This window comes from Artibeus jamaicensis, unplaced genomic scaffold (genome assembly GCF_021234435.1).
Source record: "Artibeus jamaicensis isolate MK-2021 breed Jamaican fruit bat unplaced genomic scaffold, CSHL_Jam_final scaffold_847, whole genome shotgun sequence".
Taxonomy (NCBI): Eukaryota; Metazoa; Chordata; class Mammalia; order Chiroptera; family Phyllostomidae; genus Artibeus; species Artibeus jamaicensis.
The window spans coordinates 14784693-14811210 of record NW_026522057.1 but is presented as its reverse complement, the minus strand read 5'-3'; the positions used below and the strand labels follow the sequence as shown (position 1 = coordinate 14811210).

Here is a 26518-nt window from a genome sequence, read left to right as displayed (position 1 = left end):
GGAAAGGGTGAGGACTAAATGTTCAAAAGTTGTCATTTTGAGGTAGAGGAAAAAAAAAGAGTTTGGGAATTTCTTCAAAATTGAATATAATTCACATGCCATAAAATCTAGCCTTTTAATGTATATAATTCTACAGGTTTTAATATATTTACAAAGTTGTGCAGCCATCACCACTCTCTAATTCCAGAACACTTTCATCACCTGCCCCCCAAAGAAACCCACACACACCCTTTAACTATCAGCACCCGCTCTAATGATACACATCTTCTCCCTCAGCCCTAGGCAGCTGCTGGTCTACTTTCTGTCTCTACAGCTTTTCCCACTCTTGACATTTAATATAAAAGGATTCATACAATATATTTCTTTTGTGCCTTTTGGCTTCTTTCACTTAACATAATGTTTTCGGGTTTCATCCACGTTGTAAGATGAATCAGAACTTTGTTCCTTCTTATGGCTTAATATTCCATTCTATGGCTATACCACATTTTATCTCTCCATTGATGGACATTTAGGTTGTTTCTACTTTGGGGCTCTTATAAACTTGCTATGAAAATTCATGTGCAAGTTTTTATGTGAACATATGTTTTCATTTCTTTGGTTAAATATCTAGGAGTGGAATTTCTGGTTTATATGGTAACTAACTATGTTTAACTTACTGTGAGAAGGCCTTCTTAAACAATTTTTTTATTGGAAATAATATTATCACTCACACATAGTAAATTATCCAGGTATCCCATGTAATTCTCCCAGCAGCACTAAGGTGGGTACTATTCATGTAACAGTGAAGAAATAGCCAGTGTTTCTTGAGCACTTACCATGTGTGCAGTGTTGTACTAAGTGTTTTATAGTATATTAGCTCATCAATGTTCCCAACCACTCTATGAGATAGGTATCATTATATACATCTACATGGCAGATTAAAAAACAAAGACCCAGGAGCCCAAAGCTAAATAGTTTTGCCCAAGATCATCCAACCTGGTGTGTAGTAGAGCCAGATTCAAACTCAGGTTTCTTCTAGTCCAAAGGTGGTTCCTAACAGCTTTTTCTGTATTATAAAAGCAGTAAATATTTATAATAGAGTACTTGGAAAATACAAAGGAACAGAGAGGAAAAAAATTACCTGTTGTCATACCAGAGGACTTGATAGCTTTGGTGCGTATCTTTCTTACTGTAGCATCATAGGTACGTATATGTTTTGGTTTGTCCCTTTTTTTCACCAAGGCTGGGATGGCCTTATATATGTCTTGAGCCTGATTTTTCAGCTATATGTGATTAGTGGTTGTCCATTTCATTAATCAGTCTTCCATGTTTTGCATGTCTCTATACTAGGAAAGAAAGATTTTTAAAAGGGCTTTTCTTAGAATTCCAAATATATATGAAGTAAAAAGACTAGAACAGAATAACGAACCTCTGTGCACCCATCATCCTATTTCAATAACTGTTAATATGCTGCCATTCTTAATTCCTCTATACCTCCCCTGCTTTCTACTCATCCCTTTCCATTTTTCAGGTAAAATTTACAAACATTAAAATGTACTAATCCTGATTGTAAAATTCTGACAAATGGATATACTCATGTAACCATACTTTCATCAGTATATAGACTAATCTTTTTATTATTCCAGAAAGTTCCCAGGTGTCCTTTCCTTGTCAATCTCCATGCCCCAGGTAATGCTTCTGATTTATTTTTACTACAGTGTTGCCTGTTCTAGAACTTCATATAATTGGAATCATACAGTATGTACTTTTTTTATGTCTGGCTTCTGTTGCTCAGCATCTGTGAGATTCATCCGTATTTTTGCCTATGTCAGTAGTTCATTTTTTAATATAATAACTATTGGGATATAATTCACATATCATACAATTTGCCTACTTAAAGTGTATACATAATCCAGTGGTTTTTAGTATACTCACAGATACATATGACAATTACCGTGGTCAATTTTAATTTTTAATATTCACTCAACAATACTTTTCATTGATTTTAAGAGAGAGAGAAGTAGAAACATCAGTCGTTTGTCTCCCCTATGTGCCCCAGCTGACCACGGATCAAACCCCACAACCTTTTCCCCCCCCCCAGCATATGGGATGAGGCTTCAACCAATAGACCCACCCAGCCAGGGCTCCATGGTCAAGTTTAGAACATATTTATCACCTCAAAAAGAAACCCCAAACCACAATGAAATACCACTTAATACCTACTGAAATGGCTATAATTTAAATTTTTAAAAAAGCAAGTGCTGGTGAGGATGTGGAGAAATTAGAACCCTTGTACATTGCTGGTGAGATTTAAAGTGGTGCAGCTGCTGTGGAAATCAGTTTGGTCATTCCTCAAAAAGTTAAATATAGAATTGTCATGTGACCCAGCAATTGCACTCCTAGGTATATATCCAAAATAATTGAAAACAGGTATTCAGACAGATACTTGTATACGAATATTCATAGCAGAACTGTTCACAACAGCCAACAGATGACAGATGAATGGATAAATACAACATGGCACAGCGGTACTAGCTGAGGCATAGAAAGGAATGAAATGCGGATGGACGAGTGTGAAGTGGTAAGCTAAGTGAAAGAAGCCAGACACAGAGGGTCACATATTGCAGCATTCCATTCATATGAAAAACCTAGAATGGGAAAATCCACAGATGTGGAAAGCAAATCGGTAGTTGCCAGGTGCTGGGGGGAAGAGGGAATAGAAACTGGCTGCTTTGGGTGTGGGGTTTTCTTTTGGGGTGATGAAAAGGTTTTGGAACTAGCCAGAGGTGATGGTTGCGCAACTTTGTGAAAGTACTAATACCACTGAATCATGCACCTTAAAATGATTAATTTTATGTAAATTTCACTTATATTTTCTTTGTTGTTGGCAGTTTCATAACTTTATTTGACAATCAGAAGTTCTCATCCACGTTAACTAGATTTTTGGAAGTGGTGACAGGTACGTAGGTGAGCAGTGTTTAGAGTTTGTCTGGTGAATCTTCATCCTCATGAAGTTCTCTGGACAGCCGCACCCGGATACGGGACATTCCTTATTCCTTTGGCCCAGGGGATTTTGCTGAGCCTGGTGTCAGTGCACACATCCGGAGTTCCTACCTTCATGGCAAATTCCTAGATCTCTTTGAGTGCCAGAGGGGCATGCTTCTTGAAACCCACTCCATGGATGCTCTTGTGGATGTGATGGCATCCACGGATGCCTTGTGAAGGGATGGCAGAACATCCCTTCTTTTCACCCTTTTTCTTTGCAGGAGCTGTGCCAGGCCCAAGTTGGAAAGAAAGAGCACGAGGTATTATGGGAAAGGGAAAGCACAATTTCATGTTTTTTTAATCCTTACTCAAGGATTTGTTTATTGATTTAGGGAGCAGGGAGAGAGAGAGAAACATAGATGTGAGAGAAACATCTATCAGTTGCCTCTTATATGCACCCCACCTTGGTATGTGCTCTGACCAAGGATTGAACCTGCAGCCTTTTTGTGCAGGGAACAACTCTCCCACCAACTGAGCTACCCAGCCAGGGCTCAGTTCAAATATTTTTTTTTAAGAAAACATTTTTTAGCTATGACCCTTCTATCCCCCATTCCCTCCAGCCCTAAGAAACCAGAAATCTACTTCTATCTCTGTAGATTTGCCTATTCTGGATATTACATGTAAATGGAATTATATGCTTATGTGGGCTTCTTCACTTAGCATAATATCTTCAAGGTTCATCATGATATAGCATGTATTTGTACCACATTCCTTTTTATGGCCAAATAACATTCTGGTGTATGGATGTACCACATTTTATTTATCCATTCATCAGCTCATGGACATTTGAGTGGTTTCCACCTTTTAGCTACTGTGGATATAGTCTGCATATTTTATATGGAGTTCCTTTGTTTTCAGCAAAGTCACTTTTTCCCCTCCTGATCTTGCATTTCAAAGCTAGCAGAGGTGATAAAGACATTATACTCTCTGTACCCCACCATCCTATAATGGAATCTTCAGGGTGAGCTTTATTTCTCTGTTAGGGAGGGAAGTAAGGGAGAATAGTTGGAACCATGCCACTGAACCCAGATCACAGGTCTTAGGAGAATTCAGATTTAGCTAACACTGTAGAGTACGTATATGATCCAGATACTATCCCATTAATGTCATGATATTTAATTGATGACAACCATATTGTGTGCCCTTGAAAAGAAAGGTCTATGTGTGGCTTGTTCTTTGCCGTATTTTCAAAGTCTAGCACAGTATCTGGCATAGTGGGCATTGAAAATTTTACTTTTGGGTACTTGAGGTCACGTCAGTCTTTTTGCCTCTTGACAGAACTGAACGTTAGGTAGTTTGTTGCACCAGAGATTGAAATCCCCTCGATGTAGTCGATCCTTCTTAGTGTTTAATCATATGTATAAAACTTCCTTTTGTTAATTCCAAGTCATTCATTCATATCCTTCCATATCTATGAGTTCTTTAGTATGTAGAATTGACTGTTTCAGAGCCTTAAAGTAATGCTCTTAAAATTTGGCCATGATTAAACCTTTTCATATTCAAATAACCGTTTATTGATCTGATTATTTGTATTTGAGAGACTTTTGGACTGAAGTATGAAACTAGTTGTTTCTTGATAGATATGAGGGTATTTCTTTCCTAATGTTAACCTTTTAAATAATCCCCACTTAAAAATATTTCTGTTTGTGCTTGTCTGCCTCTAAAGTTTGTGGAAGGCAGGAGATTCCTGTTTCCTTGAGAGGGTAGGTGGGCCATGCCCTAGAATGAGGGATTTCTTCTTAGGGTGGGAACAGAAATGTTCACCAAAATGCCAACTGAGTTATTCAATTTTATGCTTTTTTTTAAAGGTTTTATTTATTTATGTTTAGGGAGAAATTAAGGGAGGGAAAGAAAACATCAACATGAGGGAGAGACATTGATCCGTTGCCTCTCGTATGTCCTCCAACCAGGGACTGAACCTGCAATCCAGGCATGTGCCCTGACCAGGAATTGAACCAGTAGCCCTTAGCTTTTCAGGATGACGCCCAACCAAAGGTGCCACACTGGTCAGGGCTTGATGTTTGGTTTTTGAAACCTCTGCATATTAGTCTGATATTATTTTAAAACTCCAGTTTCCATTTTACCATTTACATGCATTGTAGTGTTTTTTTGTTTGTCTGGTTTCTCTGCTTTCTCCTCCTTTTGGTCCTTTTAATTTTTAATCCTCACCTGAGGATATGTTTTTTTAATTGATTTTAGAGAGGAAGTGGTGGGGGCAGGGAGAGAGAAACAGCTATGTGAGAGAGAAACATCAGTTGGTTGCTTGCCATAAGCGCCACAACTGAGTATGTAACCCTCAACCTAGGTATGTGTCCTGAGTGGGAACTGAACCAACAACCGCTTGGTGTATGGGAATGATGCTTCTCAACCAACTGAGCCACCTGGCCAGGGCTCCTCGTGTTGCTCCTTTTAGTATTTCCAAGCCACACACCAATCTTAGCTAAAGGCCTTTGCCTTTGACTCTTTGCTGCCTTAGTTATATGTACTATCTCTTTCATCTCAGTATTCCCTCATGTCTAGCATGATGCTTGATAAATTCTCAGTTAATGTTTTATTAATGAATGACTAGTGAAAATTGATCATTTAGTTTGGCTCCTTTGGTAGATTCTCATAATGATCTTTACTCCAGGAAATTATGTATCATAGTGGTGAAGAGTGTGCGTACAATTCTAGGTTTGAGTTCCTGTTCCAGTTCCAGTTTATTAGCTGTGTAACATTGTAAAAATTGTTTCATGTCTATTATTCTACTTCATCATCTATGAAATAATAGTAATGGCATCTACCATACAAGCTTTTTGAACCAGTCTCCTGCTATGGCCTTAGCACTAGTTCTCTGCTCAGAAGGGTCCTCCCCTAGTTCTTTTGTGATTTCTTGTCATTTATGTTTTGGCTTAAAAGTCATCTTTTCACAGAGCCTCTCTGTGTCAGGCAGGATTTGTAGTTGTCAGCAACAGAAAACTCCAGCTGATTAATTAATTGAAAGGATATTAGGGACACTCGTGAAACATCATGGAAGGTTACAAAGCCAGGATTGAAGAATGGGCTAGAACAAAAGAAACTGGGTAGCAGCCAGGATCCACAGTCACAATCATTTACAGAACCCGTCCATGAGGTCACTGCTACCTCTTATATAGCTTTACCACTACGACCAGCTCACTGCACCTTCATGGTCATTATAGCTGCCCCTTGCTGCCAGCAAGGACTCTCTATGTCCTCTCACTCTTTGACGCCAGATCCCAGTTAAGATCTGGGTCTGATGTGTCTGGTTGCCATAGCCAGGGCCATATTCACACACTCTATGAGGGGGGACCCCAGAAAAACCCAGAATTATCTTCTGGAGTGTGAGCCTTTTTAGTATAGGCTTCTCCCACTGGATAGGTGAATGTTTTAGGAACTCATTTGTATCAGTGTACCAGATGGTGGTGTTGTGAGAGGCTGTGTTTGGCTTCAGTGAATTCTTTTTGAAGACTTCCTTTAGTGTGTTTGCCCATTTCATGATGGGTGATTTATGAGCTCATCTGTCCACACTGCTCTGAGTGCTCAGCAGTTTTTGACCAAAATTGGCATGACCCCCACCCCCATCCCCGCAGCCCACTCTCCCTATTCACCCCATCTTGCCCTGAGTAACTTTTTTTGTTTCCCTGGATGAAAAAAATCCTCAAAAGGAAACATTTTTCCCATGTGGAAGAGGTGAAACAAAAAACAGCAGAAGCACTAAAAGGCATCAAAATTGATGAGTTCAGAAACTGTTTCGAGCTGTGGAAAAAATGTCTCGGTAGGTGTATTGCATCAAATGGAGAGTACTTTGAAGGTGACTGAAGTTTAAACATGTAAGAGTAAAGATATAATTTTTATAAATAAATTCTGAGGTTTTTTGGTCCACTCTCATAGTTTCAAGGGAGCCTGTGAAAGAGAACCTGAGTTTCCACCATTTTCACTTCTCAGTGGGAGGGTGCTCTGCCTCCCACCAGAGTCAGGGGAATCACCAAAATACAGGAAGGGGCTCAAATGCTGAGCAGCCGGAAAACGCCGTAAACGTGCGGTGCATTTCTTTGACCTCAAGTCTACAAGCAGCCCATCAATCACTCTCATATCAACTTGTTTGTTTTCATCACAGCACTTTTTGTTACTGGATATATTCTTATTTTATTTGTATTATTGTTTCTTATCTATCCCTTCCTAATAGAATGTAAGTACCATGAAAGTAAGGAACTTGCCTGTTTTAATCACTGTAGCATTCCCTGGGTCTGGAGTAGTAGCTAGCATATAACAGAAGCTTCTTAAAGGAATAAATATAGAGCACTTAGCACAATTCCTAGTGTATAGCGAGTGCATAACATTAACTGTTGTATTGTTTTCCATATGAGCAACTGTAAACCTACATTTGCTCACCCTGTATTTCCTTTTCAAAATATAACCGTCATCACAAAAAAAGAGGCACAGGATGGTACATGACTACTGACAGAATGTAATAGAACGTACACAGCATCAACTGTGAGTATTCTTGCCAAAAATCTGAACCTGCATCCTATCATCCCAGTTCACAGGAAATAAAGGGGATGGGGAAACATGTGAAGGGAACCCACAGAGATCCAATTGGGTGGATCCAGAATATGGAAAATTTTCCAGACCAAGTGACATGATTTCTCTAGCAAATAAGTGACAGAAAAAATTAAGAGGAAGGAAGGATTGTCATGGACTGCAAGGAATTTAAAGGACGGACAAAATGTGTGGACATTATTGTGTGAACATTATTTGTGTCCTAATTCAAACATAACCACTGTAAAAAGACATTTTTGAGCAAGAGGGGAAATTTGAACATTGACTGACTAATGTTACCAATGAAGTATTGTAAATTATTTAAGTGTGATAATTGGTATTATGGTTGCTTTTTTATAGCTCCTTATTCTGTAGAGATATACATGGATGAAATGTGTTTGAGAATTGATTTAAAATAATTCTTCTGGGGGATCAATGGACAGAGTACAGGTAAAACATGACCAGCTAGATGTTTATAATTACCAAAGTTGGGGATGGGCATTCGGCAAGTCATTATACTTATTCTAGTTTAGTTTGTTTGTGCTTGAAATTTTACATTAGAAAAAGTTTATGAGAGAGAAATGGCAATGAAAAAAGATAACTGATACTATTATTTAGTGAAAGAACATCATGTTATATAACATTAGATGTGATATAAGCCTTTCTTTCATAGGTAGCATTTTTGATACTGCAAAATATAACATGGCTATACATTATTGAACCCTTTTTTAACTATAGAAACTTGGAACAGCAATTTTTTTTAGTTTTATAAAATCTGTGATGAATATGCTTGTGTATGGAACTTTTTATTTCTTATAGTTTGAGTTTTCTTATAGTAAAGTATCAGAAATGAGATTACTAGGTCTTTCTAGCCATCAGAGTTGTAAAGCAGAAAGAGGTTGCTTCAAGAGGTCATATACCTGTCAGAATATCGAAGAGGGATTTCTTTATCAGATTGGATCTTGGACATGGTTCCATTACATCTCCGTCTACTCTTTGATTCTGTGAATCTGTTAAAGGGTTGTATATTCTGTCTATGATACTGATATGGTTTTGATGAGAGCCAACTGAGGGTCAGGTATTGGAAGCATAATGAAAAGTCTCAGACTGGTTGCCACAGATTCATACAAACAAGTGAAACTTGGCTCTTTCTTGCTGTGTACCACGTTCTTATTTTTAGGACATGCTACTATCTGCCTTCATACACATATCCACCCCCCCCCCCCCATTTTCTGGTGAAGTATACTTACTCAGTGTTTGTTCTAATACTTTCTGTGGTTGTGGCTGTGGAGCACTGTCTCCCTCTTCCCTTATGCCTTTCACCCTCCACAGGTTTTTCAACACTGTAGGGCAGGGCCAGCTCACCATGTCACAAGTCACAGGCAATAATTTACTGAGAGGGCTGGTAGGCTGTTCTGTGGGTAAAATCAAGGCTCCAAAGCCATCTTATTTCATCCCCCAAGGTTTGATGATTTTCCCTCCCCAGGTAATTAAATGTGTGTCACGTGGACCTGGGCTTCGCTGGAATGCTCAAGGGTCCTGAAGATCTTTATATAGCATCCTTCCGTTGAATCCATTAAGAGAAGATGGCAAAAGTCAACATAACAAGAGACCTCATCTGCAGGCAGATCAAGGTAAGCAACCCAGGTCTCTGAACCAGAGCATGAGGTCCTTTCTTCTCTGTAGGTTCAGTTTACAGCCAAAGAAAATGAGTTCTAGAGTTGGTGACTTGCCTAAAGTCACATAGCTAATTAGTGGCAGACTCTGGACTAAAATCAGTGTCTCTTGATTCCCATATTCTCTTACTCAAGAACATGAAATTGATGGAGACTCCTCTGTTTAAGTGTATGTATGTGGGCTGCTGAGATGAATGGAGGATGGTAAGAGAGGGGAGCCATCTATATGCTGTGCATGTGTGTGCACATTTGTGTATAAGTATGTGGGGGGTGGTTGCAGAAAAAGTATATGTAGCTGCTTCATGTTGCTGTAGCTGCTAAGTTGAACATACAGCAGAACCTGGGACTCTTCTTCAGGAGTCTCCTGTACCAAAGCCTATACTTGCAGGGTGTACATAGAAGACACTCTACTACTGTGAGATGAATGGATGACTGGTGGTCAAGTTCATTTAGTGAGGTAGTCCAGGCTTTGTCAGAGAAACCCTCAGTAAAGGAGCACAGGGGTTTTAGTGGAAGAGATTCAGTCAAGACGTGACGTGCTTCTAGTAAGACCCTAAGCTGGGGTCAGGAGCTTTATCTCACCACTGCCCTAATCAATTACCTGGAAGACTTTAGCCATTTTACTTCCCTGTGCCTCAGTTTTCTGCTGTTAAATGATAATATCAGTCTCCCTTCAGGCTGTTAAATTATAATAATGTCTGCCTGCAGGCTGACTGATCTCGAGAATGAAATCCAAAAGAATATGAGAAAGTTCTTTGAAAATTTTTAAATTAAATGCCTTTAAAAAAATAAGCAGCATATGGCCTAAGCCGTGGTCACCATCCAGAAGAATTAAGTGTATGCCTCTTCATGAGCCATGTACTTCGTGCATGACAGTCTGTGTTTCATGTATTTTTCTCTGCATCCTTGAATATTTATGAGACTTTGACCATTTGTGTGTGGGGGGGTGTGATTTCATTGGAAGTAGCCCTCAAGGGCAAAGACCACTTCCAAGAGGCACAGTCAGAGTTGGAGGGACTGTGCAGGTTATTTTTCCTTCACATATCTCACTCAATATGTGTCCTGAGGAGGATGCCCACCCTCTCCAGACTCATATGGAAACATTCCTTATTTGTTGTTTCCATTTTTTTCTTTACTTTTTAAAATTTTGCCCTTTTTTTTGTAACCCAGAAAGCACAATTTAGTACTTATATACTCTTCTATTATTCTCTAATTTCTGCCCAACTATACTGCAAGCTCCCACAAGCTGATTTCTTGTTATCTTAACTCCTGTGGTTCCCAGCACAGTGCTGGATGTATAATAGGCACACAGTAAATCATGTTGAGTTAAATCAGTGAAACTGCGTTTGCTCTGTCCCCCAGGAGCGGGGTGCCCTGAGCTTTGAACGGCGCTACCATGTCACTGACCCCTTTATCAGACGGCTGGGCCTGGAAGCGGAGCTGCAGGTAAGGGACCCAGTTTGCTTCCCTAGATGCAGATGGCTGGCTCTCCTTCCTTTGCCTGTGGAGAATCCTCCTGGCACTATTCAAGTCATAAACAAGTTTCTCTCTACAGGTCATACCTAAAGGTTATCTCTCCTTTCCAGCAGTTTTATTAGGTAGGTAAATCTGAATCGATTAGTTATTTATGTGGTCACACAGAAGTTACTTGCTTTGTGCTTGGAAATTTTTGTTGAATTGCATACTACTGTTTTTACTGTTGGCTTAGAACAATAATGATTCTTACCTTTATACAGGAATATAGAATTTACAAAGTGTTTTCCTACATATACACTCGTTTTCTCATTTTAGCTTCAAAGAAATGCTTTGGGGAGCTAGGTAGGGAATAGTTATTACTAAAATGAAAAAGTTTAGAAAGGCCAAACACCCCGTTTAGTGTTTCCTGTCCAGGCCATGGAGAGCGAGGCTTTTGGTCCAGAGTTCTGCTTTGTCGTTATGTCTGACAGAGACACTCAGTAATATTAATTCCATTCCCTTTGCTTCCTCAAGATCATGTTTTGAATCCAGCTATCCACGTAGTTGGATAGCTTTTGACTGTGCTACCCAATTTCGTGTTATTTGCAGGTTGAGTAGGAATTCTCTTTGGTTCCTTCAGGTTAATGTTTGTATCACATTGGTCTTAGAAAAAGACTAGAAAGAAATTTATTGAATGTTAACAGTGTTATCTCAAGGGAGTGAGATTATAGATGATTGTTTTTGCTTTCTTTTCATTATAAACTTTTATCCACTATAAAAAATAACTACATAAATAGTAATATGGAAAAGATAAGTAAAAATTACTTCTTAGTCCGTTCTCTGTAATAGACCAACTGCTATTAGCATTTCATAAACTTCATGGGGGGGGTATTTGTTTTTTAAATATTTATTTATTTATTTTTCAATACTTTTTTAAAAAAGATTTTATTTATTTTAGAGGGGAAGGGAAGGAAAGGAGAGAAATATTAATGTATGGTTGCGTCTTGTGTGTCCCCTGCTGGGAATTGTCCTGCAACCCAAGCATGTGCCCTGACTGGGAATAGAACCACGATCCTTTGGTTCACAGGCCCGTGCTCAATCCACTGGGCTATACCAGCCAGGGCCATTTATTTATTTTTAGAGGTGAAGGAAGGGAGAAAAAAAGGAGAAACATCCATGTGCATGAGATACTTAGATTGGTTGCCTCTTGCATGCCCCATACTGGGTACCTTGCCTGCAACCCAGGCATGTGCCCTGACTGGGAATCGAACCCTTGACCTTTTGGTTCACAGGCCAGCACTCAATCAACTGAGCCACACCAGCCAGGGCATATACTTTGTTTTATCTCCTGCATATTTTTACACTATAATCATACTCTACATTGAATTTTTTAAGTTAACATATAATAATTCTTTTTTCCATGTTATCAAGTAGTCTTCACAACTTGTACTTACCTTTTTTTCTGATTATAGAAGTAATAAATATGATAGTAAAAATATAGAAAAAAAACAGAAAGATGTACCATGTAGAGATAAACACTGTTAATGTGTGGTGTACTACTTTTGTATGTTATGAAGCAGAATACTGGTTAAGAGATGGGCATTGGATCTTCATACATTTAGTTTCAAGACCTGTCTTCTCCACAGCTATATAGCCATGTGCAAGTTACCTTGAGTTTCCTAACTGGTAAAATAGAGCAATAACTGAGAATTCTTGTGATGATTAAATTAGAAGATTTATGTGAAACACTTAACACAGTCCCTGGATCATAGCATAGCATAGCATAGCATAGCATAGTAATAACAATTACGATTCTTAAATCTTCCAGTTTTTGTCCATGCTTATGTTATTTTTTTCCTACAGATAGGGCTTGTACAATTTACACAGTTTGATAAACCCTTTTATACTTCAATATTATGATAGTTTTCCCATACCTCTAAAAATTATTTGAAAACATAACTTTTGATGTATTTTACTTTATTATTTTTTTATTTTTATTGTTTTAGAGAGAAGGGAAGGGAGGGAGAAATAGAGGGAGAAAAATATCGATTGGTTACCTTTTAGTATGAGCTGGCCTGCAACCCAGGCATGTGTCCTGGTGGGGAATTGAACCAGTGAACTTTTGGTTCACAGTCACAGCACTCAATCCACTAAGCTACACCAGCCAGAGCATATTTTATTATTTATCCTTTTTTTAAAGTTTCTCTCCATGTTTCCTTCAGAACATAACTCAAAGTACATCCCTATAAGTGCAGTTGGGGGTGGGACATGGAAGATTTTTACCTCGAAGGGGACACTTGGCAGTGGCCAGAAACAATTTTGGGGATCAAAAGTAGAAGGGTACTGCTGGCGTGTAGTGGGTAGAGGCTTGAGGTGCTGCTAAACCTCGTAGAGTACACAGGTCAACAAAGAAAGTGCCACAGAGTATTATGCACCCCGAATGCCAATAATGTTGAGGATGAGAAACCCTGCTCTGGTGGTTGCTGAATAGACAGTGACTCCTGGCGGGCTGGGCCTCTTCTTTTAGCTGTGCCTCCACCCAGTCCATTTTACCTTTACCATCGCTTCCTGGTTTGATAGCTTCATCCAGAATAGATTTGGAAACTCCTGCGACTACAAAACCAAAACAGGATCCCCTCTGTTGTCTCCCAAGGTCTGGAACTCAGAAACAAGTATGTTAAGGTGAACTGTTTCAGTTTGCATTTGTCTATAGGCCACCTTGCCCAGGACCTGTAGTAGCAGTGCATGGAATGAAGGGGAGTACCGAGGTTTAGAGGGGAAGAAAGAAGACCTAGTTTAAATCCCAGCTTTGCCTCTTGCAGAACTTAAAGAAGTGAGAACAGTTTGGAAAGAGCACTGAGAGAAAAAATAGGTTTGGGAGAGACTGAGGGGTTGGACCTGTTAAGTTTGGAAGCCTGTTGGATAACTTTGTGGAGATGGCAGGTAGGCAGTACTAAGTAAGAGAGAGCTCTGGACTCTAGGGAGAAATCTGAAGACCTCAAATGCCCATGGAGTCTTAGAGAAGAGGGTCCAAGGCCTAGCTCTAAGGCACTCCAGCTTTCAGTTTATTACAAGCTAAGGAGGAAAAAAAAGCTAACTAAGAAAGAATAGTCAGTGAAGTAGAAAGGAAACAAAACCAGGAGAATATAAAGGCCAAGTAATGGAAGAATTTCAAGAAAAGAGTGTTCATCTGTACACGGTGCTCCTGAAGGTTAAGGGAGATGGTGACAGACAGGAACTGTGGTCTTGGCTAGAGCACTTTTATTGGAGTGTTGGGGATAGTGCTGGATTGCGGGGTTGAGGAGTGAATTGGAAATGAAGAAACAGCAGTAAGTGTAGACAATTTTCTTTTTTTCTTTTTCTTATTTTAGAGAGTAATGGAAATTTGTTTTTGTTTATTTATTTATGACAAATGTTTTTCCCCAGATGAAAGGAATGATAGAATGTAAGCAGTAAAAAGAATAAACTTTAAAACTTGTTCTCTTGCTGCTGTACATCTACTTTTCACCTTTCTTCAGCTAACTGCCTGGGCAGCTGGCTTGCACAGATATATCAGTATTCTCTCTTGTCCTCTGTCTTCTGGTTGGCTTCAACCAGCAGGCAGTCATTTCAGGAAATGGGAGGAAGAATAACATCTTTTTTATTCCCCTTGCTTCCTCCCTTCATAGTCATTTCCACTCTAGCTTTACTGAGTTACACAGGCAACTCTTGAACAACTGTTTACAAAAGGAAGCAGAGAAATGGGGTAGTGGTCGACTTCCGGCCAGTACAGAGTCATAGGTAGACATACTTTGCTTCCTTGCACAACCATGAGAAGGATCACTATTAATCTGATTGTAAAACAAAGTACAACAAGAACTGCCAGAAAATCAAACTGTATGGAAGTCCAACAACCAAGGATTTTAAAGAAGAAATATTAATCCAGATGAGGAGGAGGGACAGAGATGGGGTGCCAGGCTGGAGGGGACACAGTGTGGCAGCAATGGCAAGGCAGCAACAGTGGTGAAGCAGCCAGCAGTGGCTGGTGGAACAAGTGGTTTCACATTCACCTCTGGTGGATAAACACCGGGAGGGTCACTTGGGGAGTGAGCCATCCCAGCCCCAGGCCAGACCACGCAGCCCAGGCTTCCAGCACTGGGAAAATAAAGCCTTGTAACTTTTGGCTCTAAAACCAGATCAGGTTGGAGCAGCAAAAGAATCTGATGGTCTCTCAGAAGAATTCGTTTAAAAGACCCCCATGGCTCTAGAATGAACACCCACCCACCCACTCTGGGGTTCAGTACCAGGGCAGCCACTAGAAGGGTACCAGTCATATATGGGAAGTGGAAAAGTGACTGGAAATGGAGAGAAAGCTGAGCAATCAGCACTATCCCTTCTCAGACCCCTCCCCTCCACACAGCACCATCTGTTGAAATACCTAAGACTCTGCCCCTTACAGTGTAACAGGTATACCTTGACAGAGTCAAAGCAGCTCTACCCAATACACAGAAACAAACATAGGGAGGCTGCCCAACTGAGGAGACAAAGAAATACGGCCCAAATGAAAGAACAGAACAAGACTCCATAAAAGGAGCTAAGTGAAGTGGAGATAGCCAACCTGTCAGATGCAGTGTTAAAAATACTGGTGATAAGGATGCTTAGAGGTCTCAGTGAGTATGGCAAACACAAAAGGGAAAAAATGAAGGCTACACTAAATGAAATAAAGAAAAACTCACAAGGAACCCACAGTGAAGGGAAGGGAGCTGGGGTTCAAATCAATGGTTTGAGCATAAGGAAGAAATAGTCAACCAGTACAGAATGAAGAAACAAGAATTCAGAAAAATGAGGAGAGATTAAGAAGACTTCATACCTCCAAATGTGCCAACATCTGAATCATAGGGATGCTAGAAGGAGAAGAGGAAGAGCAAGACATTGAAAACTTATTTGAAAAAATAATGAAAGAAAACTTCCCCAATCTGGCAAAGGAAATAGACATACAAATCCAGGAAGCACAGAGTCCCAAACAAGTTGGACCCAGAGAAGGCAACACCAGCACACATCATAATTAAAAATGTTAAAGAGAAAATCTTAAAAGCAGCAAGGGAAAAGGACAGAGCTGCCTATAAAGGAGTTTTCATAAGACTGTTAGCTGTTTTCTTAAAAGAAACTTTGCAGGTAAAGAAGGGGCTGGCAAGAAGTACTCAAAGTGATGAAAAGCAAGGACCTACAATCAAGATTACTCTATCCAGCAAAGCTATCATTTGGAATTGAAGGGCAGATAAAGTGCTTCCCAGACAAGGTAAAGCTAAAGCAGTTCATCATCACCTGGCCCTTATATTATATGAAATGTTAAAGGGACTTATTTAAGAAAAAGAAGAAGATCAAAACTATGAACAGTAAAATGACAACTATCAACAACTGAATCTAAACAAAAACTAGGCAAACAAGTAGAACAGGAACAAAATCATGTAATTGGAGGTGACATGGAGGGTTATCAGTGGGCACAGGGAGGGGGGAGAATGGGGAAAAGGTACAGGGATTAAGTAACATAATTGGTAGGTACAAAATAGATGGAGGGATGTTAAGAATAGTACAGGAAATGGAGAAGCCAAAGAACTTCTGTGTACAACCCATGGACGTGAACTAAATGGGTGATTGCTGGAGGAAAGCGGAAGGCCCAGGTGAAGTGGGCAAAGGAGAAAAAAATTGGGACAACTGTAATAGCACAATCAATAAAATAAACTTTAAAAAAAAGAAAGAAATGGGGTAGTAGCTGGAAGAGTCAGTGGAATCCCCTAAAGGAGGGATTTGTTAAGAATGGGAAGAAATGCTAGAGCATGTTTGTATGTCGATGAGAGAGGAAGGGATTGCTGATACAGGGAAAGAGCAGAATAAGTGAAGGAACAAAGTCCTGGGGAAGACTGGTGGGGATGGGATTCAGTTTAAGCAGGGGGCTTGACCTTTGATGCAAATAAAGACATCTGTCTTTGTTACAGGGTACAGGAGGTCAGGGATCAGGAGAAAGGCAATGACTGGGATAAAAATGGAGGATCATTGACATACAGATAGTCTATAATAGCAGTTCTCAGAGTGTGGTCTGCAGACCCCTGGGGAATCCCCATGACTCTTCCAAAGGAATCCATGGGCTCAAACTGCTATCATAGTAGTACTAAGACATAGCATCAAACTGTCATTGAATTCTTTACCCCATACAACAAAAAAAAAGAACCATTTTACTTAAAGTGTTCTTGATGTGAAGCAAAACTTAAAAATTATAAATTTTATTAAATTTCAGTCCTTAAGTACATCTCTCTTTAGTATTCTCTATTATGGGATAGGATTCACCCTTAAAGTCATGCTGCTGCATGTTGAACTATGATGGCTGTCTTGAGGAAAAGCACTTGTGCAATTTTTTGAGTTGCAAGCACAACTAGCCACCTGAAAGAATAGTAGATGAAAACTATGGTTATTCAAATGTGGGTGTTTGACAGACATTTTCTTAAGAATAAATTAAATGAGCTGTCACTTCAAAAAAAAAACCCAACTGACTGTACTTGTTGCCAAGTATAATATTTGAGCTTTTAAGTTTATATATATGAAAATGTGTATCTGCCACCATAAGCTTGATAGATACTCAGTGCTTAAGAGACTTTCTTGATGAGAGCTGTGGTGATATTAATAAATGTCAACAGTACTGTATAATGAATGTTAACATTTGGAGTGAGTCACTTTTTTGGGTTTTGTTTTTGTTTTTGTTTTTCAAATCATAGAGAAAGTTTATTTAGGAACTCACAGATAGATTAAGTGAGCCATCTGGGATGCATGGGCTCAGAAAACAAGTTACAGAGGCAAAAAAAAGGGCACTTGAAGCTTAGAGAATGAGAGGAAAGTATGCTTCTGGAAGAGGGGTAAAGGATGCAGGCATACTCAAGAGAGAGCAAGAGCCAGCCATGAGTCACTGTTTCGAAAATGACCAATGTATGATGTAACAAAACCACACACCTGAAGGACCCGTACATAATGCAAAACAGACCAATGTGTTTTAATGTAGCAACGTAACAATAGTTCATTTATGTGGTTTCAGATTCCACATTGTAACTTTAAGAAAACATTACTGCCCTGGCTGGGGTGGCTCAGTAGGTTGAGCACCAGCCTGCAAAATGAAAGGTCATGGGTTTGATTCCCAGTCAGGGCACATGCCTGGTTTATGGCCCAGATCCCCAGTTGGGGGCCTGCGAGAGGTAACCAGTCGATGTTTTCTTGCACATTCTCTCCCTCTCTTTGTCTTTCTCATTACCTTTCTCAAATAAATACATAAATATATAAATAAAATCTAAAAAAGAAACTATTACTCACGAAGTTTTGATATAGTATTAAAGAAAGATATCTCCAGTTTTCTGAAAAGGCTGTTGAAATACCCTTCCCTATTCCAACTACTTACCTTTGTGAGGCTGGATTTTCTTTATATATCTCAATGAAAATAACATATTGCAATAGACTGAATACAAAAGTAGATATGAGAACCCAGTTATCTTCCACTAAACTAGACATTAAAGAGTTTTGCAAAATGTAAAGCAATTCCAGTCTTCTTACTAAATTTTTTTTTCTTGGAGGATATAGTTACTTTTCATTTAAAATGTGTTAACTGTTTTATTAGTAGTTTAAATAAAATTAATAATATGAAATATTTCAGTTTTCATTTCTAATATGGTAAATATCAATAGATATAATCCATATAAATAAAAGTTTTGGGGGGATCTTCAGTAATTTTTTAAGTGGAAAGGGATTTTGCAAAAATACAAACCCTCACCCTAGGATATGCTCACTGATCCCAGAGAGAGAGGAAAGGAGAGAGAGAGGAAAACACCCATCTGAGAGGGAAACATCAATTGGCCGCCTTCAGCAAGGATCCTGATCAGGGATTGAGCTCGTAATGCAGGCATGTGCCCTGGCCAGGGATCAAAATTGCAACCCTCTGGTGCATGGGACGATGCTCCAAGCAACTGAGCCACCTGGCTAGGGCCTCAATAATTTTTAATAATGTAAAGGGGTCTTAGACCAAAAAGTTTGAGAACTGCTGGTCTATAGAGCTGTGAAATGGGATGACTGGACAATATTACTTGGGGAGAAAGTAGGAGGAGAGAGAAGAGGGTCCAGGAACAAGAACCAAGCTGTTTGAACATTTTGAGAGATTGCCTATTTTACCTATTTCTTCTCTTCCTCAACCCACAGGAGACAGAAAGAATAGGCATAGAGATAGGAGAACTTGAGGAGAACATGGTGTGGAAACTAAGGAAGAGGGAAATCTCAACTGTACTGATTTTTGCAATCTTAATTCTCAAAAGGCTATTTTATTTCCCTCTTTCTTAGTTTGAGGATGGAGAGGATACCAGTTTGTGACTCCCTTTAAGCAGTAATAAAAATGCCATTATAAGTCTTTTAACTTCTAAGTACCCATTTTCTCATCTCTAAAATTAAATACTGTATTTGTATTCTGTTTGTCTTTCAGGTTTATGAGGAGAAAGAAATAAGTTAATTTATGGAAAGTATTTAGCACAGTGCCCAGGATAATATAAAATTTATGGTATATAGCATCCAAATATTAGCTGCTATTATTCTTGCTATTTATATAGCACTTTTAAAGTTTTCTAAGATCCCAGTCCTCTGATGCTGATTTGATGTCATCTATCATTTAAAAATACTTTACAGCCACTCTCTTCCCTGTTTATTTTTAACCCATTGTCACATGTGGACCCCGTGTTGCTAAGCAGTGGTCAGTTTTTTGGCATTAAGAAGAGGTGATTAATGGGGGGTGGGGTGGGAATAGAAGAGGTCAAGTCAATGATAAATCTCCTGCCTGTTTGTGGTTATTGATCATGCTTTTTTCTTCATTATCCAGGGGAAACTTTTTTCCTAGATTTCCTAATTTACTACTATGCATGCTTTTGAAAAATGCAAAAGGAAACTTGAAGAGAACTCATGAGATATAGTATCGAACATTTAGTAGATGCTCGCTAAAAACCTATTGGTTTGGTTGGCTTATTTTAAAAGGATTTTTTTAAAGGATTTTATTTATTTACTTATTTAGAGAGAGGGGAAGGGAGGGAGAGAAACATCAATGTGTGAGAGATACATTGATCCGTTGGGACCTGGCCTACAATCCAGGCATGTGTCCTAACTGGGAATTGAACCTGTGACCCTTTGTTTCTCAGGCTGATACCCAATCCACTGAGCTACACTAGCCAGGGCTGGTTGGCTTTTTTGACTTTCTGTATGAGAGTTACCTTTCTTAACTTCATCCCTATTCAATAATACTATTTCTTTACCTTCCATCTTAATAATCTCTCATGGTTTTTACTTTTTGACTTTCTAGCTTTCATTTTGAGTTACTTTAAATTTCAGAGTTTAGCCAGTCACTGGTATCTTACCTTTTCTGTATATTAGTAGAATTTGTACCTACAGAAGTGTCTATTTAAAAAGCATCCACGTTAATTTGAATAATTTCATTTTTATATATTATTTCCATTTATTCATCCTACTAGTTACCTAAACCTCTGAAAAACTACTTTCCTGAGCTAATATTCTTTAATTTTCATACTTCTTTCCTGACAGTTGCTGTCTTCTGGCTTTCTACCCACCAGTTTTTGTATGACCAGTTTCCATTCACCTTTTGGTCTTTAATTATTTGGTTCCTAGCTCTTTCTTCCTAAGGAAGCGCTAAATCAAGAAGTATATCAGTCCCATGCATTCTTCTCTCGTTTATATTAAGAAATTGTCCTTGGTATTTTGAAGTCTTGGCAGTTTACATGTTTAAACTAAATTGTGATCCAAAACTGCTCATTGCACCTGAATCAGACAGACTTTTTATCTTCTTTGACCTGGATGTTTGGATGGACGACATGAGTGATACCTCTTAAACAATTTTTCTTTAACTTGGCATCTGACTGTTAGACCCTTACTTTTAATTAGGTAAACATTCATATGGTTCTAATTTTTAAAGATTTTATTTATTTACTTTTAGAGAGAGGGGAAGGGAGGGAGAGAAACAATGTGTGAGAGATACGTTGACTGGTTGCCTCTCACACGCCCGCAGCCAGAGTCCTGGCCCACAAGCCAGGCATGTGTCCTGACCAGGAATCAAACGGGGGACCTTTTGCCTTTTGGGACGACGTTCAACCAACGGAGACACCCCAGCAAGGACCCATATGGTTCTAATTAGGATGGGCTGGAGAGATCTTAGCTCCGCTTTTGAAGATGAATGTAGTCAAGGTTGATACTTGAAAGATGGATGGGAGGAGCTAGCTACATATGGGAGCAAGCATAGAGAAGTTGTAGGCTGAGGAAAAAGCATCTGAGTGATTGATGCAAGAGAGAATAGAGGATATTCAGTTTAAAAGAACAGATGGCCCTGTTTGGCACAGCTCAGTGGATTGAGCTCAGGCTTCGAACCAAAGGGTCGCTGATTCAATTCCCAGTCAGGGCGCATGCCTGGGTTTAGGGATCAAGTCTCCAGTGGGGACCACATGAGAGGCAACCACACATTGATGTTCTTCTCCCTCTCTTTCTCCCTCCCTTCCCCTCTCTCTAAAAATAAATAAATACAAATAAAAAATCTAAAAAAGATTATTCTTTAAGAAAATAAAAGGATAGATGGTCACAGAATACAAGTGGAAGAAGGATGACAGATGAGGTTAGTGAAGTGAGTACTGGTGGGCTGTCCACAGTAAAGGATTTCGTAAGCTATGTTTCAGACTATGGACTTCATCCTAAGGGCAGTGGAGAGCCATTGAATGGTTTTTACCATGGGAGCAATATTCTCAGAGTTAAGCTTTAAAAAAAAATTAATCTTGGCTTTAAAATGAAGGTTGCCACAGCCTAAACTGAGCCAGCCAGACCCATTAAGAGAACATGGCAATGATTCAGGAAGAGGTGATGGGGTCACCTGAACTAAAATAGTGGTAATTTGGATGGAAAGAAGTCAGTGAATCTTAAAGACATTTAAGAGGTAGAATTAACAGAATTTTTGGTGACCCAATATAGTAAGTAGGAGAAGAGAAGTTTCTGGCTTGAGCAGCAGGGAAAATGGTAGTGTGGTTCACTGAGCTGGGGCACGCTGGAGAAGGAATAGGTTTGTGGGGGAAATGACTGTGGGTGTTCTGGCACTGTAGGCCATGTGCCATCAGCGTTGTCTTGATAAGTAGTTGCCATTCCTGGGTCTGCACTTAGGACAGAGGTACATACTGGGGGTGCTGGTTTGGGGACACCGAGCAGCACACAGATGGGAGCAATAAAAGTGAGTTGTGATTGCCTTTGGGGAGTGCGTAGCGTGCCAAGAAATCCCACAAGTGAAGGAAATAGAATGAATCACAGTGTGATCAGGACTTCAAGGTAGATTTTAAAGATCCTAGTGATGCAACCAAAAATGAAAGCAGATATCCCCCCAATAAGTGAGTACTGCAGGCCACAGACTGGAACTCCAGGACATTTGGTTCCTGTCCAGTTATGACAATAAAACGCACTGAGACAAAACGAGCTGGCACATACAACTATAGGGTGACATGGAGCACTCAGCAAAGATGTCCAAGAAATACAGAGAAGTAATTTGAGCTACATACCAGAACATCTTAGAATTAATCCTAATTAATACTAAATTTCAATCCTCAAATCTTGACCTCCCTCTGGCTCTTTTACTCAATTGCTGCCACTATAACAGTTCTTTATATTTTCTTAATATGTTTAACTTTCTATTTTGAGACAATTTCAAACATATAAGAAATGTGCAAGAATAGTACAAAAACACTCATATGAACCTTTCCTCGAATTCACTGCAGTTAACATTGCCGTGTTTGCCCTCTCCCCGTCTCCACCCCTCCCCCAGCACACACACACACAGATGCACTTTTCTCCTGGACCATTTGAGAGTAACTTACAGACTTGAGGCCTGTACATACTTAACTATACCAATATGTATTTCTAAGAACAAGGTCATTTTAAAAAATTTAACCAGAACACATTAATGAAAATCAGGAATTTTGATACTCATAAACACTATTACTTAATACACAGTCCATATTCAAATTTTACCCACTATTTCAATAATATCTCCTAGATTTTGCTGATTCAAGATTCAATCCAGGATCACACACTGCATTTAGTTGTTATTTTCTTTTCACTCTCATTTCATCTGGAACAGATCTCAACTTTTTTTTTTAATGACACTGACATTTCTGAAGACTGTAATCACTGTTGTGAAATGTCTCTCAGTTTGGGGTCATCTGATTATTTCCTCATGATTAGTTTCAGGTAATGCATTTTGACAGAAATACTACCTAAGTGACCCTGTGTCATCCTCAGTGCGCAGTATCAGGTGGCATATGATGTCTGTCTGTCTGGGTTAAGGTGATAGCTACCAGGTTTATCCACTACAGTGTTGCTATTTTTCCTTTAGCTGTGAGGAAATACTGTTGCACTGTGCAAATATCTTGTCCTCCATCAAATTTCCACCCAGTGGTTTAAATCACTCATTGATTTTTTAAAAATATTTTATTTATTTTTAGAGGAGGTGGGGAAAAGGAGAAGGGAAAAAACATAGATATGAGAGAGAAACATCGATTGGTTGCCTTTTGTATGCTCCCTGTCTGGGGATCAAACCCACAAACCAGGCATGTACCCTCACTGGGAATTGAACCTGCAACCTTTCACTTTGCAAGATGACACCCACCGATCAGGGCACTCATTGATTATTCTTGCCTGCATCAATTACTGGTATGATGTGATGTAATGGTTATAAAATGGTGATTTTCCAACTCTATGATTTCTTCATTTAGTGATTGGCAATTTACTAGAATGAAGTGCTTTTCTCCCCACCTCTACCCTAGTGCAATCTCTATTTTTTATTTAGTGGGTTTTAATTCATTATCCTGTTGCTCATGGGCTTGGCCAGTAGCATGCCTTTCAAGTTGGCTCCTGTGTCCTTTCTATATGTTTCTTTTTTTTTTTTTTTGTATATTTCTGTTTACCTTATGCACAAGGTGTTGTAGGCTCACTTCCTGTCCCAGACCTCAAGTCAGTTATTTCTCCAAGGATTCCTGGTTCTTTTTAGTGGGAAATGTTTTTTAGTGGGGAATGGTATCTAGATAGCTCATAGCTACTGAGGTATCATTGCTTCTGGACCCTTTCAGAGGACAGAGCTGGCAATAAATATATATATTTATTTATAAAGTTCATACTGATATTGCTTATTCTGATATCTGTATGCTCAGAGTTCTTTGCCTTTCCCTATTCCATATTTGTTTGTTTTTTTTTTTTTAAGTGATATCTTCTTATTTACTTTTAGTGAGAGGGGAATGGAGGGAGACAGAGAGAGAGAGAAACATTGATGCAGGAGAGATACATTGATCAGTTGTCTCTCACATGCCCCCAGCTGGGGACCTGGCCCAGCAACCCAGGCATGTGCCCTGACCTAGAATTGAACCAGCAACCTTTTGGTTCACAGGCCAGCATTCAGTCCACTGAGCCACACAAGCCAGGGTCCTATTCCACATTTGAATTTCCTTTTTCTACAGTGAGAAGGTGACAACAATGATATATCTATTATATCAGTATTATAAATATTTATTATATATTCACATTGACAAATTATCCCAACAACACTGATACAGTTACTCATTTGCTCAATTTTACAAATACACAAAATAATTAACAGAATTGCACAGCAGTGTCACTGCAAATGACAGATCCACTAACTAGAGTTCAAGATTTCCTTAAAGTTTATTTTTTCTTTAAAATATATACAGTTGAAAAAGATATATCTAGTCCAAATACTATGTTCAAAAATTACTTGGGTTGGTTGGCATCTCCTCCCCATCTTTGTTGATTTAATTTTACCTTTTGAATGTACAAAACCTCAACTTTGTCCTAAAAGTAAAAACTCTACAAAAAGGTCCAGAGAAGGGTTACTTTCCTTTCTCTACCCTTCACTCTGTACCTTCCACCCCCTAGAGGTGACCAACTCCATTAGTTTCTACTTATCCATTCTGTGCTTATGTTTGCAAAAATATGCAGGTACATATATAAATTCTCTTTTTCCCTCCTTTGTTACACCAAAGTTGACCAAAAAATATATTAAAATAGCCTTTAACGTATGGAAAAGATATTTCACTCATAAGAGAAATGTAACTTCAAAAACTATGTTGAGATGCCATTTTTCATGTCAGAATGATTAAAAATTCAAAAGCTGCTCTGGCTGGTGTGGCTCAGTGGTTGGGTGCCAGCCTGCGAACTGGGGTTGCAGGTTCGGTTCCCGGTTCCCGGTCTAGGTCACACGCCTGGGTTTCAGGCCAGGTCCCCACTGGGGGACAGCACACGAGAAGTGGCCATGGGTTGACGTCTCTCTCCCTCTCTTTCTCCCTCCCTTCCCCTCTGTCTAAAAATAAATAAAATCTTTTAAAAATAATAATAAATAAATAATAAAATCTTTTTTAAAATTTCAAAAGCTTAACCACACACAATCTTTTTAAAAATTTCAAACGCTTAAGCTGGTGGTGTGTTGTGGAGAAACAGACACTCTTGCACTGCTTCTGGAAGGCAAAATGGTGCAACTCCCACAGACGGAAATTTGGCAATATCTAACAAAACCACATATACATTTAGTCTTTGGCCAGCACTTCTACCTCTAGGTTTTACCCTGAAGATACAGCAATAATAAAATACATATGCACAAGGTTACTCATTATGGTATTGATGTAATCACAGACTGTTAGAAACAACTCTTAAGAATCCATGGAAAATTGGAAATTCATTGAATAAATGGAAATTCATTGAATAAATGGGAAATTCATTGAATAAATCTTGGTTCATCTACACAATAAAGTGCTATGCAGCTGTGAAAAAAAAAACTCTATGAACTGATACAAGTGATTTCCAAGATATATCTGTAGGTGAATAAAGAGTGCGTATATCTATCATTCTTCAATGATTCTTTGTCCTCAATAAGTCTTCTGAGTCCAGTCAACACCTCTCTGCCCTTCCTACATGCTGTCTTGTACCTCTACTTCCTTTCCTGCTCTCCTAAGACTCCGTGATTCATCGTTGCAGTCATATTTGTCCTGCATCCCCAAATGACGTATTTGTCATTTGTCCTGCATCGGTCATCTGCCACAGGCCCAGGCCCAGCCCCAGATGACCTTTCAGCTTTCCTGTATCTTTACCTTTCCCTTTCTCTACTGATTCTTTCCCCTTAGGATTAAGAAAATCCTTCCTTTCTGTCAAATCCACATCTAGCTAGAGTCTTCCATTTCTCTACCCCTTCACAGCCAAACTGAGAGAATAGTTTATACTTAGTGTTTTCACTTCCTTACTTCCCAGGACAGTCATACGCTGCTTAATGACAGGGATACATTCTGAGAAATGTGTCATTAGGTGATTCTGTCATTGTGCAACATCTTAGAGTGTGCTTACACAAACCTAGATCATACAGCCCGCTACACACGGAGGCCATATGATATATTACGGTCATATATGTGGTTTATCATCAACTGTAACATTTATGTGGCACATGACTGCAATTCCTCAGCCCACTTCTACTTATCTACACCACACACCACAAAAAGGGCTCTTGCCCTAAATCAGTGGACACTTCTTAGTCCTTATCTTGCTTGACCCAAAGTATTTGGTAATACTGGGCACTTCCTAGTGAAACGCTCTTCATCTGGGTTCTGAGGCACCATCCTCTCTGTTTTCCTTTCAACACCTCTAGTTAATTTCCTGACACCTTTGCATTTTCTTTGTCCACCTGGCCCTTGTGTTGGTGTTCTTTATGGCTCTACCCTAGGCTTTCTTCCCAC

At 39.2% G+C, this 26518-nt stretch overlaps 1 protein-coding gene across 2 annotated transcripts in view; it reads left to right on the top strand.

The window, feature by feature from the left end:
- The window catches only part of WDTC1 (WD and tetratricopeptide repeats 1), a 65166-nt gene that overhangs the window by 6578 nt on the left and 32070 nt on the right, over nt 1-26518 (top strand). For both annotated transcript variants that reach the window (XM_037149297.2, XM_037149296.2), the window contains exons 2-3: nt 9050-9197; nt 10602-10685. In XM_037149297.2, the coding sequence (XP_037005192.1) occupies nt 9150-9197; nt 10602-10685 (132 nt within the window). In that variant the 5' untranslated portion in view covers nt 9050-9149. The remainder of the gene's footprint in view (nt 1-9049; nt 9198-10601; nt 10686-26518) is intronic.